The sequence below is a fragment of the Cervus canadensis genome, chromosome 18 (assembly GCF_019320065.1).
Source record: "Cervus canadensis isolate Bull #8, Minnesota chromosome 18, ASM1932006v1, whole genome shotgun sequence".
Taxonomy (NCBI): domain Eukaryota; kingdom Metazoa; phylum Chordata; class Mammalia; order Artiodactyla; family Cervidae; genus Cervus; species Cervus canadensis.
Genome location: NC_057403.1, coordinates 20,444,263 through 20,463,330, shown reverse-complemented (window position 1 = coordinate 20,463,330; position 19,068 = coordinate 20,444,263). Strand labels below are relative to the sequence as shown.

At 45.9% G+C, this 19,068-nt stretch overlaps 2 protein-coding genes and 1 non-coding gene across 4 annotated transcripts in view; 1 reads left to right on the top strand and 2 right to left on the bottom strand.

The window, feature by feature from the left end:
• The window catches only part of TULP2 (TUB like protein 2), a 61,950-nt gene that overhangs the window by 16,194 nt on the left and 26,688 nt on the right, over positions 1-19,068 (top strand). The window lies entirely within an intron of this gene.
• DHDH (dihydrodiol dehydrogenase) lies at positions 1,000-14,503 on the bottom strand. 2 transcript variants are annotated; one of them, XM_043436762.1, is made up of 7 exons: positions 14,354-14,503; positions 13,799-13,910; positions 10,003-10,166; positions 6,044-6,296; positions 2,520-2,644; positions 1,544-1,697; positions 1,000-1,297 (listed from the first exon to the last, which is right to left on the bottom strand). In XM_043436762.1, the coding sequence occupies exons 1-7, from the start codon at positions 14,441-14,443 to the stop codon at positions 1,188-1,190; spliced, it is 1,008 nt and encodes a 335-aa protein (XP_043292697.1). In that variant the 5' UTR covers positions 14,444-14,503; the 3' UTR covers positions 1,000-1,187. The 2 variants fall into 2 exon arrangements, with proteins under 2 accessions (XP_043292697.1, XP_043292698.1); XM_043436763.1 differs by having other exon boundaries at positions 10,054-10,166.
• LOC122421857 lies at positions 15,676-15,780 on the bottom strand. Its single transcript, XR_006263664.1, has one exon. It is a non-coding gene; the product is annotated as a small nucleolar RNA U13 (small nucleolar RNA).

The window sequence follows — 19,068 nt, the reverse complement described above, 5'->3', positions numbered from 1 at the left end:
TCCTACCCATGCCACACAAGGGGGCATATGACCTAGGCTTTGCCAATAAGACCACTGAATACTTGTGAACATTCCTGTTGAAATGACTCAAAAAAAAAAAAAAGAAATGACTGTCTATACCTTTTTTTTTCAAACAAAGGTTTGTTTTGTTTTGATTGTAATGTTAGTTTTTTTTTTTTGTGATGTGGACCATTTTTAAAGTTTTCACTGGATTTATTACCATATTGCTTCTGTTTTATGTTTTTATTGTTGTTTGTTTTTTCTGGCTGTGAGGCATGTGAGATCTTGGCTCCACAATTGAGGATCGAACCCACACCCCCTGCATTGAAAGGCAAAGTCTTACCACTGGACCACCAGCAAAGCCCCTTTTTAAAAATATTTTACTTATTTATTTATTGGGCTGTGCCGTGTCTTAGTTTTGGAACTTGAGGTCTTTGATCTTCATTGTGGCATGCAAAATCTTTAGTTGCTGCATATGAACTCTTAGTTGCAGCATTTGGGATCTAGTTCCCTGACCAAGGATTGAACCCAGGCCCCCTGCATTGGGAGCATGGTGTCTTGGCCGCTGGACCACCAGGGAAGTCCCATGATTCTCTATACCTTAATGGGAGCCTGGAGCTTCTGGAGGCCTGACCTCAAAGTGAAGGGCCATTGGCTAACATCTACAGAGAACCTGCTATGTGCTAGGGCCCATTTAATCCTCACCAGAGGGTGTTTAGTGTGGTATCTCCCATTTACTGATGACGAGACAAAGTCAGAGAGAGGCTAGGGAGGGTGCATTTAGGGACACCTTCTACCCATACACTGTTCCCCAGCCAAGGTCACACAGGCTGAGGCAGGCAAACTGTGGCTCTTCCCACACATGTCTGTTCCAGGAGCTTGTGGGACAGTCCTGATCCCACCTTCCCCCACTCTCATCCTTCCAACCAATTTATGCTCTAGTGACCTCTTTGATGGTGGGCTCTCTCCAGCTCCTCTCAAACCACCATTGCCAAGATCTCTGTGGAAATCACAACTTTATTATTATTTTATTTAATTTTTGTATTTACTTTGCCATGCCTGACGCTTACAGGATCTTAGTTCTCTGACCAAGGATTGAACCCAGGCCCCAGAAGTGACAGTGCCGAGTCCTGACCACTGGACAGCCAAAGAATTCCCAGCATGTCTTTATTTGTTCAGGGCATACATCAGCATTTGTCTTGGGGGAAGGTGATTCCAATGGCCTTCCTCACCTCCTCAAGGATGTCAGCCAGGAGCTCACTTTCCACCAGAGGAATCACAGGACTTTCCTTCAGGCCTGGGGGAGAGTGCAGTTAGGGACACCCTCCTACTCATATCCCATAGACTAAAAGAACTACAATTCCCAGAATCCCATGAGGCACAATAATTTATGGTCTAACATATGGATGCCACGGGGGATCCTGGGAGATGTAGTTCTAAACAGTTGCTTGAGTGGGTGAGGGGAAGGGAGGATACCTACCTCCACTACCGGGCTTGCCCTGCTACCCTCCCACCCTCCCACCCCTGTCCTCCACATCCTTACCTTTCTGCAGGCATTCCCGGACATGCTTGGCCTCATAACTCATGCCCATTCCATTTGTAAAATTGAACTCCTTGCCTGGGGCTGGAGGCAGTGGGAACTCCTTATGCTCCCCCTTTACCACCAGCTCTGTTGGGCTCCAGCAGGGGTCGAGGAGCTGAGAGAAGAGATAAGAGGTGTTCCTACTGCCCTCACCAACAGGGCTGCTCAGGAGTCTCTCTCTTATCAGTTAAGCATTGATGACCCACCATCCTCAGGGAGGGCTAGACCCTACCTATCCCTGCCCTGGTTGCTGGGGGGATTATTCCTTAGCATCAGGGTTGCCACAGTATAAGCCTGTCTTGTCTGTTCATTTCCCCAGGAAGAAACCTTTCTGTAACCCTATGCTCAGGCCTTGAAGACAGGTTATCATTGCCTCTGTGGAATCCCCTTTGCAAGGAGGAGCAGAGACAACCCATCACCTGCTTATCCATTTTGTTTTAGCCCCCGGGGAAGCCTAAATTATTCCCATACCCAAGTCTAAGTCAAAATGGAAATACAGAGATACAGCTGGGGCAGATTCTGCAGTTCCAGTTTGGGGCAGGGTACAAATTCTTCTGCTGAGAATGGAATTTCTTTCTAGCAACATGGCTCCAGGAAGCCCCAATGAAGCTGCCATTTGATAATGCCCGTATTCTGTCCTGAGTGCAATTCCAAAGGTTATAGCTGCTCTCAGAGGGTGGTGACTAAGAACTGGTTTCTCCCAAGAAAGGACTAAGGACTTTTGACAGACCAATGGGTTCACCCTCAGGAAGGAGCCTGGAGGTCCAAACTCCATCCCATGGCCGAGTAGCTGAGGATGAATTTCTTATCAATGGTGTGGGAAGAGGCAAATTCAGTCCCCATCCAGCTCCAACAGCCACGACTGGCCTATTCCTCTCACTAAGGGCCCTGGTTCCCAGGACTTGGACCCATCCCAGCTCAGCCAGTCATGCCTCACCTGGGCCATGCCCTTGGTACCACTCACGGAGACCGTGTTGGAGAGCTGGGCAGAGATGCTGCAGGTGAAGCTACCGTGGACCCCTCCTGGGTACTGGAGTATCACAGTGACAGTGTCGTCCACACCTGGGGGAAGGCACAGGACAAGGGCAAGCCTGGCCTCAAATCCTGCCCGAGGGCTTCCCTGGTAAAGAGTCCGCCTGCCAATGCAGGAGACACAGATTCGATCCCTGGTCTGGGAAAACCGCACAAGCTGCAAGGCAACTAAGCCCATGCACCACAACTACTGAACCCACGTGCTGAAGCTACTAAGGTTCCTGCGTCCTAGAGCCGGTGCTCCACAAGTGAAGCCACTGCAACAAGAAACCCACGCGCTGCAAGTGGAGAGGAGCCCCCAGTCGCTGCAATGAGGGAAAGCCTGAGCAGCAGTGAAGACCCAGCACGGCCGAAAAAAAAGTCCCGTCTGAAGAACCTTGGGCCAGATGTCTTTTTTCCTTAAATGTTAAGTGTTCATTTGGTTGCACTGAGTCTGAGTTGCAGCATCTGGGCTCTTTTAACTTGCAGCATGTGAAATTTTTCAATGCAGCATATGGGAATCTAGTTTCCCGACCCGGGACTGGACCACCAGGGAAGTCCTGAGATCTCATCTCTAATATGACAATGAGAGATACTGAAGCCAGAAGTAGTGATATGTCCTACCACGTGGATGAACCCTGAAAACACGTCAAATGAAAGAAGCCAGAAACAGAAGTCACATGTTGCAGGATTCCATTCATATGAAATGTCTGGTGCCATGTGTTCAGTCATGTCCGACACTTTTTGACTCCTATGGACTGTAGTGTGACAAGCTCCTCGGTCCTTGGAATTTTCCATGCGAGAATAATATTTGGCAAATCCATAGAACCAGAAAGCAGATTTGTGGTTGGTTAAGGCTCAGGGGCATGGGAAAATTGGTGTGTGTGGTTTGTTTGTTTGTTTTTTTTTTTGAGTAATGAAAATATTCTAGAATTGATTACAGTGCTGGAGAGGTAAATTGGGAGAGATTGCAATCGACATATACATACTATATAAAATAGATAACTAATACGAACCTACTGTATAGCACAGGGAACTCCACTCAGTACTTTGCAATAACCTATATGGGAAAAAAATCTAAAAAGAGTGGCTATAGTATATGCATAACTGAATCACTTTGCTATATACTTGAAACTAACACAATATTGTAAATCAACTATGTGTCCATGCTACATTTGCTGTATGATGCATGCATGTGTGTGCTAAGTTGCTTTGATCGTGTCCAACTCTTCGTGACTGCAGTCCACCAGGCTCCTCTGTCCATGGGATTCTCTAGGCAAGAATGCTGCAGTGGGTTGCCATGCCCTCCTCCAGGGGATCTTCCTGACCCAGGGGTCGAACCCACATCTCTTATGTCTCCTGCATTGGCAGGCAGGTTCTTTACCACTAGTGCCACCTGGAAAATCCCATAAAATCAACTATACTTCAATAAAAATTAACTTAAAAATTGATTATAGTGATAAATGCACAACTCTGTGACTATACTAAAGCCACGAAATTATATACTTTCAATGAATAAATCATATGGTATGTGAATTATATCACAGTAAAGATGTAATCTAAATAAATAAAGAAAAATATGCCAAAAAAGTAAAGAGAGAGAGACTTCATCTCTCTAAGCCTCAGTTTCCTCCTCTGTAAATACCTGTTGTATAGGTTTGTGAGAATCAGTTACCTGATCTCTGAAACGGGGGTAATAAGAGAATCTGCCTCATAGGGCCATTTCAAGTATTACATTAAGTGCTATAAAATGCACAATGTACTTAGAAGACTATTCAGATGACAATAAGTGATATATAAGCATTAGTTAAAAATTAAACACAGCAGGTAAAGTACTAGCCTGGTTCCACATCAGGCAGGCCACAGATGGAGGAGTCTACTGACTTAGCCCTCTCTCTCTTTGGAACTTGGGATCCTAGTTCCACCATGTGGCATGGGGGAGCCTAATTCTCTGACCAGGAATCAAACCTGCAGCCCCTGCAGTGGAAATGCAGAGTCCCAACTGCTGGACTGCCAGGCAGGTCCCCTGACTCAGCTCTCTTTTAAGCCCAAGTTCTTATCCCAGGTCTGCTGTGTGACCCTGGATAAGTCATTACCCCTCTCTGCACTCTCAGTTTCCTAATCTGTAAAATGGGGACAACCTTTAATATATCAGAAAGGTCATATCTATAGTAACCCTAAAGTTATAATCTATAATAACCTTAATATTTATTAAGGTAGCACTTAATAAATGGGATCTGATTTTATAACTACTATTTAGCCTAGGAACTGGCCAGATGTTAGACAGAGACAGTTTTTCTAAAGAGTGACCTTCATCTTGAGTACTATTTTCCTGGCTATTCATTGCTTTCTGTGGTTTGCCAAGATAGCCACAGTAATTCCTCTTGTTCCTCTATGAGTGCCCCTTTGCAGTAGCTCCTTCCATCAAGAGGTAAAGTCTATTTGCCCACCTCTGAAATCTGAGCTGCTGTTGAGCCATAGGACTGTGGCAAATATGGTAGAAGCAAAGGTCTGAAAAGTGTTTGCACGCTGAGGTCCACCTTCCTGTTGCTCCACCTGGAACTCTGAGACCACCATATGAATGCACCTGAGTTAGCCAGCAGGAGAGGCCATGTGAAGGAGAACCAAGGCTCCCCATAGAATACCTGCAAGACATAGTGAGGCCATCCTAGAGCATCCAGCTCTAGTGGGACAGTCAGCCAACTGCAGCTATACAACTAAGACCAGCAGAAGAACCACTCAAGCTGAGCCCAGCCCAAATTGCCAACCCACAGGATCACAAGCTAATAAATGATTGTTATTTAAGGTCACTAAGTTCTAGGGTAGTTTGTTATGCAGCAAAGGCTGAGACAAATGCAAAAAATAATAATTGTTTATATTCAATAACTGCTTACCATTTGCTTCAAAAGTTACTTCATTAACTCCTTATGATAACTCTATTATTGACATTTTACCTAATTAAAACTAATTAGGTAACTAATTGGTAACTGATTAAGATTCAGAGATGTGTCCCTCGGCCAACATCACACAGCAGAGTCCCAGCACAGACCCTGCTCACGCTCTCAGCTCTGAGCCCAGGCTGGAGGTGGCTTGGGTGGCTTCATGTGGGAAGTTTCTCTAGCTGTCTAACCTGATTTTCATCAGGGAGGAGACTTATCCCAGCTCACTGCTCTCAGTAAGAAAGGATCACTCCTTTTACCATCATATAGTCCAGGATCTTCCCTGGTGGCTCAGTGGTAAAGAACGTGCCTGCCAATGCAGGAGACACAGGTTCGATCCCTGGTCCGAGAAGATCCCCTGAAGAAGGAAATGGCAATCCACTCCAGTATTTCTTGCCTGGAGAACCCCATAGACAGAGGAACCTGGTAAATTATGGTTCATGGGCTCGCAGAGTCGGACACAACTTAGTAACTTGACCAACCAACCAACCAAGTCCAGGAGAGACCGTACCTGTTTCATGGCGCCTTCCCACAGCTGCAATCTTCTCTGGCTTCTGTGCACCAAAGACCATGGAGATAAACTGGAGGCAGTAGATGCCAAGGTCTAACAAGCCACCTCCAGCCTGGGCCCAGTCTGTGGCCCGGTGTACATGGGTGAGATTCTTCCCAAATTCTGCCCGAACCACTCGAAGGTCCCCCAGAATTCCCTGGGCCAGGACAGACCTCAGAGCCTCTACAGCAGGGAAGAACCGGGTCCAGATAGCCTGCAGACCACAGAGGGAAGAAAGCAGGATGCAGAAAGAGAAGGATAGCGATCAAGCCCCAGAAGTTAACCAACCAGTTTTTCTCTCTTCAAGGACTCAATCTTGAGTGGGTACCCACCACTCCCCAAACAAGGCCCGTCTGTCTTCCTTCCACAGCCTTGCAGTCCCCAAGCTGTATCTAGCCTGACCCTCCTGCCGCCGCCTTTCCTCTCTAGTCCTGCAGCCCCAAGGCCGGCCTTGTCCTTATTTATCTGGACCATTACATCAGTCCCCCAATGTTATGGGTTGAATTGTCTCCCCACCAAATTCATGTTGAGGCCCACCCCCTCCCCAGAACCTCCTAATGTGAGTGTATTTGGAGTGTGTATATGTGTATGTGTGTGTGTATTTTTTTTTTTGGCCGCATCTCATGGCATGTGGGATCTTATTTCCTTGACCAGGGATTAAACACGCACCCCCTGCATTGGAAGCATGGTGTCTTGATCACAGGACTGCTAGGGAAGTTCCCAGAGCTGGTTTTTTTTAAAAGAGGTAATTAAGTTAAACTGAGGTCATTAAGGTGGGCCCTCATCCAATAGGACTGGTGTCCTTAGAAGAAGAGGAAGTTAGGACACAACCCTGCCCAGAGGGAAGACCATGTATAGACACAGGGAGGAGGTGGCCATCTGCAAGTCAAAGAGAGAGGTCTCAGGAGGAGCCAACCCTGCTGACACCTTGACTTCTCTAGCTTCCAGAGTGTGAGAAAATATTTATTTTTTAAAATTTTATTTTTAAATTCTAAAAAATTTAATTACTTTTTTGGGGGGGCTTCACCATGAGGCTTGTGGGATCGCAATTTTAAACCCAGGTCACTGTAGTGAAAGCCCAGAGTCCTAAGCTCTAGGCCACCAAAGAACTCCCCAGAAATCTGGGAAAATAAATCTCTGTTGTTTTAGCCACCTGGTCCATTAGTGGCACTTTATTATATAGCAGCCCTGGCAAACTAACACGCCCAGTCTCTCCCCTCCAGTCCAATCCCCACATGGCGCAGAGGGATCTTTCCTTCTCTAAGAGCTGACCCTGTCTCACCCCTGCCCAGTCCCCTTCTGTTGCTCCCCATTGCCTAATGTCAGCTTGCATTTATTGGGTATATATTATGAGCAAGACAATATGTACATGCTGTGCATAATGAGTCCTCCTAACATCTCTGCCAGGTAGCTATCATTATATCCATTTTTTAAATCAGAAAACTGAGGCTCAGTTGAATCAAATTATTTGCCCAGGGTCACAGAGCTAGCAACTGGGGAACTGGAGTCTAGAGTCCTCTGACCCTAAAGCCAGAAATCTTGGCTTGTCCAAGATTTTTCATACTAAGGAAATGAAATCTGCCAATTCTTATTTTCTTTAAGTCTTAACTCTGTTTTCCCTCTCTGGCCTATTTACCTATGCAATTTACTTTTCTGAAAGGCACAGGTCAGCCTCTACCCACAAGAAACCACCTTGATCGTTACCCAAGCTGGGACAGGGTGTCTGTGTTCCATGAACTGCTCAGTCCTATGTCCACAAAAGCCCATGCCCGTGGACATTGGGGTTACCCATTTCCATGACCAAAAGAGATCTTGAGCTCCTTGAAAATTGAGCCTCTGTCTTATATGTTATGAGTCCCCAGTTTGCTGGGAGCCAGCTCACGAGATCCCACCCATGACAAGGTCATGAGGAGAAAACCTGACAGGCAAGGCGGATCAGATTTTCAGGGATTCTGAAAAACTGCCCCCGGCGCTCGCCTTAAATATGATATCTGTCTTTCTGATGCTTGCTCCAATAGACTACTCCCTAATTTCTGTGACACAGGCAGAAGGCCTTCCTTGATTTCTTTCCAAATAAGAATCAATTTAGAACTTTAATCAATAAGTTTCCCAGGTGGTGATATTTTATGAGATTATCCAGGGTAAAAGGAGTGTTTTAATTTAAACTCCTTTGCTGGTATTTTAGTTTGTTTGGCAAATGCGTCTATGCCCTTGGTACTAATATGCATGACTGCTTATAATACCCTAATCATAAAACAGCATAAAGAACCTGATCACATAGGGTCCCTAATAGACATAGAGCCCTTTGAGGGGTGAGGAAGCCCTATTAGAAAACACAAGAAAAATTATTCTAAAAGTGGCTATTGGGTTAATATTTGTTTGCTGTGTTTTTGCTCTTAATGTGCTAAGGTTGTGTTTTGGAAACCATTGTTAATATAGTTAAAGATCTAGAAAAATAAAAGCTTAGCCCTAGTGTAGTAACAATGAGATGGTTGTTAATTGTCAGCCAGGAGTGCTAGGCAGAAGCTGCCTCACTGAAGCCACAGAGTCTGTGTGGGGTAAACCTCTTAGATAAATTCAACTGACAACTTCTGCAGAAGAATTGACTTTTATGTTAACAAGGTTATACTTCTACTATGTTGTGACATGCTGTACTGTTGCCCTATGTGACTGTAACTTTTCTGTTAAGATCACCACAGAAACAGAAAATAGGTTTACATTCACCTGACTTGCATAAAATGTTAATAGGCCCCAAGGCCAGAAGATAATGTACAAGACTCTCATAAACAAAAAAGTATGCAGAATACACCCTGGTTTCATGAAGGACAAGCTGATGTCATGTTAAACTATCTTCCCCTTAGGAATGTACTAACTTAGGGTATAAAAGTTACGGTAAAAAATAAAGCATTGCCAGACTCTGCTGCACACCCCCAGTCTGTTCTCTCTCTCTTTCTCTCTCTCTCTCTCCCTCGCTGACGCCATTCATCCTGAGGGTATCCCTGGATCCTGCCGGGCCTGGACCCTGGCACCAGTTCCTAGGATTGGATCTGGTGCACATTAGGTGCCAATAAAAATGAAGAAATAATAAATTCACAGAATTTTGGCACTGACATCTTGACTACTTCTTGGCACATAGAACTTTGCAGACTAGGAGGCTCAGCAATACTTAGTGTATGATAACTAGGTAGAACATGGGGAAGAGCTGTTGTGACTACTGGCAGAACCTACAGCAAAATGTTTAAAAACCGTAGTACTCAGACTTCCCTGGTGGTGGTCCAGCAGTTAAGACTCTGCTTCCAAAGAGGGCACAGGTTCCATCCCTGTTCAGGAAAGTTCCACATGCTTCTTGGTGTGACCAAAAAGAAAAAAGAACCCTAATACTCTTTAACATGAAAATGGCTTGGGGTGGTGGTGGGGCAGATGGTGTCATATGGTGGCCATCTTCTGGCATTAGCCATCGCTGTTGGTGGCCATTCTAATTACTGGCAATTTGAAAGATGTCAAAGGCCCCTATAGTTAGCCAAGTCCTATAAGGGTAAAAACAAAGGCAGTTTGACATTGAGGTTTGGTAGGGGGTTCCTTGGTACTTCGGATCTCTAACTCTGTAAATCCACCCAAACTAAGCCCATTGCGTTTTCTGTGCCCCTTTCACTATCGGCATCTTTTTTCAGAGACGCTGACGCAGTCCTTCAGGCGGCCACGTTTACTAAGGACAAAAAGCAATGGCTCCCACCCATGGGGGGATTCCCTGACATAGCTCAACGGCATCCCAACAAACGCAAGGGCCCCAGTTCATTTTGTGGTCATCTTAACTCTTGGCAATCCACCCTTGTGTTCCTCCAAAACTGTCGACCGACAACCACGTTTAGCCATGGCGAGCAGCTCTAATGTGGGATGTTGGAAGGGCCCTCCACCCTCACCTCCATAAGGAAGAGGCCTCGGGATCGGGCCTCAGCAACCATTTCGCGCACCTCCGCGGCGTTCACGCCCATGGGCTTCTCGCACAACACAGCCTTGCCTGCTGTCAGGCAGAGTAACACTGCGGCCTTGTGCTGGGGGTGCTGGGTGCCAATGTAGGCCACCTCTAGGGCGGGAGGAGAAAGGTAGAGATCAATAGCCCCGCCCACTGAGACCTCCGGCCCCGCCCACCGATTAGAGGCCCTGTCCCCAAGCTTCCAAGAGCCTGAGTTCCTCCAAGCAGGTAGAAAGTCCTACTGGAGTGGTCAAACTGTAGCCTCCCATTTGGACGGAGCTAAGGGCTTCTGCTTTATTGACTATGCGAAAGCCTTTGACTGTGTGGATCACAACAAACTGTGGAAAATTCTTCAAGAGATGGGAATACCAGACCACCTGACCTGCCTCTTGAGAAATCTGTCTGCAGGTCAAGAAGCAACAGTTAGAACTGGACATGGAACAACAGATTGGTTCCAAATCAGGAAAGGAGTGCCTCAAGGCTGTATATTGTCACTCTGCTTATTTAACTTACATGCAGAGTACATCATGAGAAATGCTGGGCTGGAGGAAGCACAAGCTGGAATCAAGATTGCTGGGAGAAATATCAATAACCTCAGATAGATGACACCACCCTTATGGCAGAAAGCAAAGAAGAACTAAAGAGCCTATTGATGAAAGTGAAAGGAGAGTGAAAAAGTTGGCTTAAAGCTCAACATTCAGAAAACTAAGATCATGGCACCTGGTCCCATCAGTTCATGGCAAATGGGGAAACACTGGAAACAGTGACAGACTTTATTTTGGGGTGCTCTAAAATCACTGCAGGTGGTGACTGCAGTCATGAAATTAAAAGACACTTGCTCCTTGGAAGAAAAGTTATGACCAAGCCAGTGGAGGTGATGGAATTCCAGTTGAGCTATTTCAAATCCTGAAAGATGATGCTGTGCAAGTGCTGCACTCAGTATGCCAGCAAATTTGGAAAATTCAGCAGTGGCCACAGTACTGGATAAGGTCAGTTTTCATTCCAATCCCAAAGAAAGGCAATGCTAAAGAATGCTCAAACTACTACACAATTGCACTCATCTCACATGCTAGTAAAGTGATGCTTAAAATTCTCCAAGCCAGCCTTCAGCAATACATGAACTGTGAACTTCTAGATGTTCAAGTTGGTTTTTTTTTTTTTAAACATTTATTTATTTATTTGGCTGAATCAGGTCTTTGGCGGCATGCGAACTCTTAGTTGCGGCATATGGGATCTAGTTCCCTGACCAGGGATCAAACCCAGGCCCCCTGCATTGGGAACACACAGACTTATCCACTGGACCACCAGGGAAGTCCCCTCAAGTTGGTTTTAGAAAAGGCAAAGGAACCAGAGATCAAATTGCCAACATCTGCTGGATCATCGAAAAAGCAAGAGAGTTCCAGAAAAACATCTATTTCTGCTTTATTGACTATGCCAAAGCCTTTGATTTGTGGATCACAAAAACTGTGGAAAATTCTGAAAGAGATGGGAATACCAGACCACCTGACCTGCCTCTTGAGAAACCTGTATGCAGGTCAGGAAGCAACAGTTAGAACTGGACATGGAACAACAGACTGGTTCCAAATAGGAAAAGGAGTATGTCAAGGCTGTATATTGTCACCCTGCTTATTTAACTTATATGCAGAGTACATCATGAGAAATGCTGGGCTGGAGAAGCACAAGCTGGAATCAAGATTGCCAGGAGAAATATCAATAACCTCAGATATGCAGATGACACCACCCTTATGGCAGAAAGTGAAGAAGAACTAAAGAGCCTCTTGTGAAGGTGAAAGAGGAGAGTGAAAAAGTTGGCTTAAAGCCCAACATTCAGAAACTAAGATCATGGCATCTCAGTCCATCACTTCATGGCAAATAGATGGGGAAACAGTGGAAACATGGCTGACTTTATTTTTCTGGGCTCCAAAATCACTGCAGATGGTGACTGCAGCCATGAAATTAAAGACACTTACTCCTTGGAAGAAAATTTATGACCAACTTAGACAGCATATTAAAAAGCAGAGACATTACTTTGCCAACAAAAGTCCATCTAGTCAAGGCTATGGTTTTTCCAGTGGTCATGTATGGATATGAGAGTTGGACTTAAAGAAAAGCTGAGCACCCAAGAATTGATGCTTTTGAACTGTGATGTTGGAGAAGACTCTTTGAGAGTCCCTTGGACTGCAAGGAGATCCAACCAGTCCATTCTAAAGGAGATCAGTCCTGGGTGTCCATTGGAAGGACTGATGTTGAAGCTGAAACTCCAATACTTTGGCCACCTGATGAGAAGAGCTGACTCATTTGAAAAGACCCTGATGCTGGGAAAGATTGAGGGCAGGAGGAGAAGGGGACGACAGAGGATGAGATAGTTGGATGGCATCACTGACTCGATTGACATGAGTCTGAGTAAACTCCAGGAGTTGGTGATGGACAGGGAGGCCTGGCGTGTTGCGGTTCATGGGATCGCAAAGAGTCAGACACAACTGAGCGATTGAGCTGAACTGAACTGAACCTAGATGGCATATTAAAAAGCAGACACATTACTTCACCAACAAAGGTCCATCTAGTTAAAGCTATGATTTTTCCAGTAGTCATGTATGGATGTGAGAATTGGACTATAAAGAAAGCTGAGTCCCGAAGAATTGATGCTTTTGAACTGTGGTGTTGGAGAATACCCTTGAGAGTCCCTTGGACAGCAAGGAGATCCAACCAGTCCATCCTAAAGGAAATCAGTCCTGAATATTCATTGGAAGGACTGATGCTGAAGCTCCAATACTTTGGTCACCTGATGCGAAGAACTGACTCATTGGAAAAGACCCTGATGCTGATTGTAAGACTAAAGGTGGGAGAAGGGGACTACAGAGGATGAAGTGGTTGGATGGCATCACCAACTCAATGGAGATGAGTTTGAGTAAGCTCCAGGAGTTGGTGATGGACAGAGAGGCCTGCGTGCTGCAGTCCATGGGGTCGCAAAGAGTGGGACACAACTGAGTGACTGAACTGAAGGGCCTCCCTGATGGCTTAGAGGCAAAGAATCCGCCTGCCCGTGCAGGCAAGTCAGGTTCGATCCCTGGGTCAGGTAGAGCTCCTGGAGAAGGAATGGCAATCCACTCCAGTATTCTTTCCTGGAGAATCCCATGGACAGAGGAGCCTGGCAGGCTACAGTCCATGGGGTCGCAAAAGGGTTGGTCAGGACTTCGCGACTAAACAACAACAAAACCATTCTCGACTATCACTCTATTTCCTTCAGATTATTTCCAGTCTTCTGAAATTATCGTATTAACTCACTTAGTCCTCACAACACCACCAAGAAGTAAGATTACTATTTTGCCCGTTTCAAAAATGAGGAACCTGAGAAGGGCAAGCAGAAGAGGGGAAAATGCCCACTCAGCCAATCTGACTCCAGAGCCAGGCTGTTGTCCAACTATGCTGTCCTCCCTCTCCATCCAGGCTCCTCTGGAACGCAGAAGCCCGAGCCACACGGGTCGTATTTAAAACCTGAAAGGCCTCGCTCAGAAATTCAAACCCTGCCTTTACCGCGGAGGTGTGGCCCCTACTCGCTATTTAACGCTGGACAGATAATTTCAGACGAAACCGGTTCTTATCGCCCCGCCTCCCAGCCCAGAGTCCTTTCGGCAGCCTAGAGGGATTGGCTTATCGCGCAGAGCCTCGCTGCTCCTACGGAGCAGCCTGAAGGCAGCGCCCCCGTTGACGCCCCTCTCCCCCGCCGCGCCCAGGCCACTCACCCACGTCCGGATCCTTGGCCAGTTCCTCATAGGATCCGTAGGCCTTGGGGATGTCGTGTTTCTTGGCAAACTCCTTCGCCCGGCTCAGGTCACGGGCCGCTACCGCCACTACCTAGAGGGACGCCTGAGTCAGACTGGAGGGGCTGGGGCAGGTAAGGAAGACGGGTGGATGGGAGGGAGGTGATGAAGAAGGCCTCGGCGGGGGAGGGAGAAATTAACAACTCCCAAAACGGGGCAGGGGAGATGTGGTCCTGGGGGATGAGGTGACCGTGGGCTGGACACCTGGGTTTGGGAAAAAGATCTGAGGCAGACGATTATTCAACCCCGATTATTAAACTTCCTAATATTTAAATTTTTTCCTTACACAACAAAATCAGATCAAGACTCTCCCAAACCTCGCGTAATTCGTGTTAAAAAGACAGAGGGGAGAAAAGAGCGATACGGATTTTGAGGCTGTTTCACGGCCTTGTGGGGCTCGGAAGTCCAGAAGCCTAGTTCCCTCCTCCCTCAGACCCCCCTCCCACCCTTCCCCAGGTCTCTGGAGAGAGGGAGGACCTGGTGCTCAGAGCGAGGCAGCATCCGCAGCATCGTCGTGAAGTCGCTGGAGATAAGGCCAGCCGACACGATGCCCCAGCGAAGCGCCATCGCCGCAAGCCAGAGTCCCAAATGTCGCTACCTTTTCCCGGTGGGAGTTAAGGACCAGATGCCGGGCGCTCCGTGGGGGCGTGGCCCTTGTCCCCGCCCCCATTGCTCCTACGCCGCTCCTCATTGGCCAGGATGCCTGTGCGCCCTGCCAATCCCAAGGCAAAGGGGACGAATATTTAATTATAGCGTCCCCATTGGAGGAACGCACCCGAGGCTCAGCTTAACAGCGATGGACCAAAAACACTTGAGAGTCGTCTCCTCCAGAGACTAGCCACGTGACACAAGGTGATGCGCTTTCTTTTCCATTCAACTTCGACCCTTTGAACTTACCTCTCTTTTGTTCAGAAAGCCGTGTACCCTTAGGAACTGTCCAGAGGGAGAGAGAGGATAATAATAGCAAAGGTAATGTATTCACCAATTTTTACTAATATTTCTTAATTATTAATATTTATAGAACGCCCGTGGAAGTCCAAGGCCCCTAGCTCCGTGCTTTCCTCTCCTCATCCCTAATTTCTCACCACAAACTTGCGAATAAGATTCTCTTGTGCCCTATTTACAGACGCAGAAACAGACCCAGCCAACCATGATCATTTTTAGCTAGGAACGCGAACAATAAATAAAAAGACTGGCCAACTCCACCCACAACAAATTCGTCGATTTTCCTTGTAGACATTTTAATCTGCTGTCGCCTCCTTCTCCTCCTGCCCTCAGTCTTTCCCAGCATCAGGTCTTTTCCAGTGACTCGGCTCTTCACATTAAGTGGTCGAAGTACTGGGGCTTCAGCTTCAGCATCAGGCTTTCCAGTTAATATTCAGGGTTGATTTCCTGTAGGATTGACTGGTTTGATCTCCTTGCAGTCCAAGGGACTTTCAAGAATCTTCTCCAGCACCACCATTCAAAAGCATCAGTTCTCTGACGCTCAGCCTTCTCTGTGGTCCAACTCCTACATCCATACACGACTACTGGAAAAACCATAGCTTTGACTATGCGGACTTTTGTCAGCAAAGTGATGTCTCTGCTTTGCAATATGCTGTCTAGCTTTGTCATAGCTTTCCTTCCAAGAAGAAAGCTACTTAAAAATTTTTTTCATGGCTGCAGTGATTTTGGAGCCCAAGAAAATAAAGTCTGTCATGGTTTCCACTTTTTCCCCTATTCATTTGCCATGAAGTGATAAGACCGGATGCCATGGTCTTAGTTTTTTTTTCCTTTTCTTTTTTTTTTTTTTTTTTTTACGTCAGACAGGTAATGTGCCGATGTCGTAACAAGGTTTGGAGGGAGGCACGTGTCACGCAGCAGCGTGAACACCCAATCATCATGCTCATGAACTACAAAAGGATCTGATCTTAGTTTTTTGAATGTTGAGTTTTAAGCCAGATTTTTCACTCTCCTGTTTCACTAAAGAGCTTCATCCAAGAGGCTCTTTATTTCCTCTTCACTTTCTGCCATTAGAGGGATATCTGCATATCTGAGGTTGATATTTCTCCTGGCAATCTTGATTCCAGCTTGCAAGTCATCCAGTTTGTCATTTTGCCCTATTTACTCTGCAGAGAAGTTAAATAAGCAGGGAGACAATATACAGCCTTGACATACTCCTTTCCCAATTTGTTGTTCCATGTCCAGTTCTAACTGTTGCTTCTTATCTAGCATACAGGGTCCTCAGGAGACAGGTAAGGTAGTCTGATATTCCCACCTATTTAAGGATTTTCCACAGTTTGTTGTGATCTACACAGTCAAAGGCCTTAGTATAGTAAATTAAGCAGGTGTTTTTGTTTTTTTAAATTCTTTTGCTTTTTCTATGATCCAGTGGATGTTGGCAATTTGATTTCTGCTTCCTCTGTCTTTTCTAACTCCAGTTTGTACATATGAAAGTTCTCAGTTCACATACTGTTGAAGCCTAACTTGAACGATTTTGAGCATTAACTTGCTAGCATTTGAAATGAGCACAATTGTACGGTATTTTGAACATTCTTTGGCATTGCCTTTCTTTGGAATTGGAATGAAAGTGAACCTTTTACAGTCTGTGGCCACAGCTGAATTTTCCAAATTTGCTGATATATTGAGTGCAGCACTCTAACAGCATCATCCTTTAAATTTGAAATAGCTCAGCTGGAATCCCATCACCTCCACTAGCTTTGTTCATAGTGATGCTTCCTAAGGCCCACTTGACTTCACACTCCAGGCTGTCTGGCTCTAGGTGAGTGACCACACCATCATGTTTATGCGAGTCCTTAAGACTTTCTTGTATAGTTTTGTGTATTCTTGCTACCTCTTAATATCTTCTGCTTCTGTTAGGTCCATACCATTTCTGTCCTTTTTTGTGCCCATCTTTGCATGAAATGTTCCCTTGGTATCTCCAATTTTCTTGAAGAGAGCTCTAGTCTTTTCCATTCTATTGTTTGCCTCTGTTTCCTTGCATTGTTCACTTAAGAAGGCTTTCTTATCTGTCTTATTTCTCTGGAACCCTGCATTCATTTGGGTATATCTTTCCCTTTCTCCTTTGCCTTTTGCTTCTCTTCTTTTCTCAGCTATTTGTAAGGCCTCCTCAGACAACCACTTTTCTTTTTGCATATCTTGGATGATACATGTCATAATGGTGGAAACACTCGTAGCCCAACCTGAAGACCAGGAAAACTGGGCAGATGAGGGCATGATTGAGACGCATTTTGAAAGATTTTTTTGAAAAGAGTGGATTGATTTATTTACTTATTTCTGGCTGTGCTGGGTCTTCATTGCTGTATGCAGGATTTCTTGAGTTGTAGAGATTGGGGGCTCCTGTCTGGCTGTGGTTCACGGGCTTCTCATTGCAGTGACTTCTCCTGTTGCAGAGCACAGACTCTAGGTGCACAGGCTTCAGTAGTTGCAGCACAGGGGCTCGTTAGCTGTGACTCTCAGGCCGTAGAGCATGTAGGCCTTAGCAGTTGTGGAACCTGGGCTTACTTGCTCCACGGCATGTGGAATCCTCCCAGACCAGGGATCGAACCAGTGATCCCTGCATTGGCAGGTGGACTCTCGTTCACTGCACCATTTGGGAAGTCCTGCATTTTTCAAGATTTTGATGTAGGTTTTCCTGGTATAGAAAGAGAGATGGCCTTCCAGACAGAAGAAACAAGCCATGCAGGAAAAAAAGCTGAATCCAGTTAGAACTGAGAGCTTGGAGCCTAGGGGATGCATGAAAGATTCATTTACAGAGAATAACTGGGCCATGTGTGAAGGGTCAAAGAGCTCACCCTGCAGGCCATGAAGTGTGAAGGAGAGGGGAAAGGAGATGATGACCTGCATCATATTCAAATCTTAGAAAAAAACCTGTGAAAATAAAGGTCACACAGAAACTGTCAGCCAGGCAATGACTGGGTGGATAGTGTGCTAGGAAGAGACCAATAGCATTTATACATTAACTCTTTTGTTCATCAGAATTTTTTTGAGTGTACATGCTGTGCCAACCCCCCAAGCCCCCACCCAAACCAACCCCTCATCATTCTTCAGAGAGTGAACTTTGGATCCAGCCTGCTGGGGTTCCAGTCCCCACTCTGCCACTTACCAGCTGTGAGACCTCAAGCAAGTGTCTTGGCTTCTCTTATTTGCCTCATCTGTAAAATGGGAGTGATGAATGTTACCTCCCAGGGCTTTTGTGAGGATAAAATGAATTTTATTTATAATATATAATGTGTTTGGGATAGCACCTGCTACCTTCTAAGTGTTTTGGGACTGTTAGCTACTGTGTATTCATTTCCATCTGTTGCTAACATGTTTATACATGTTTATACAACTAGGGCTTCCCAGGTGGCGCTAGTGGTAAAGAATCCACCTGCCAATGCAGGAGAATCGAGTTCAATCCCTGGGTCAGGAAGATCCCCCGGAGGAGGAAGAAGTTACCCACCATCAGTGGTAATATTGGGGTTTATACTATGAGAGTTCTGGTGGTTGCTCAAAGCTCATGAAAAAGGTGAGGAGGTACATGACGGAGAGTTTAGACTGTGTTTTGTTTTGTTTTTTCAAAACAGCTTTTTTGAAGTGTAGTTGGTTTACAATGTTATTTTCAAGTGTACCACAAAATGATTCATATATATATGTATCTGTGAATATGTATGTATATGTGTGTGTGTATGTATATATGTATATTCTTTTCCGTTACAGGTTATTATAAGGTGCTTCCCTGATAGCTCAGTTGGTAAAGGACCCGCCTGCAATGCAGGAGACCCAGGTTCAATTCCTGGGTCAGGAAGATCCACTGGAGAAGAGATAGGCTACCCACTCCAGGATTTTTGGGCTTCCCTTGTGGCTCAGCTGGTAAAGAATCCGCCTGCAATGCGAGAGACCGGGGTTCGATCCCTGGGTTGGGAAGATCCCCTGGAGAAGGGAACAGCTCCCCACTCCAGTACTCTGGCCTAGAGAATTCCATGGCCTGTATAGTCCATGGGTCACAAAGAGTCAGACATGACTAAGCAACTTTCGCTTCACTTCACTTCATGAAACACTGACTGTAGTTCCCTGTGCTGTACGGTAGGCCCTTGTTTGTGCCCACTCAGTGGTGTTCGACTCTTTGAGGACCCATGGACCTTAACCTGCCGGGCTCCTCTGTCCATAGGATTCTCCAGGCAAGAATACTGGGGTGGGGTCCCATTCTC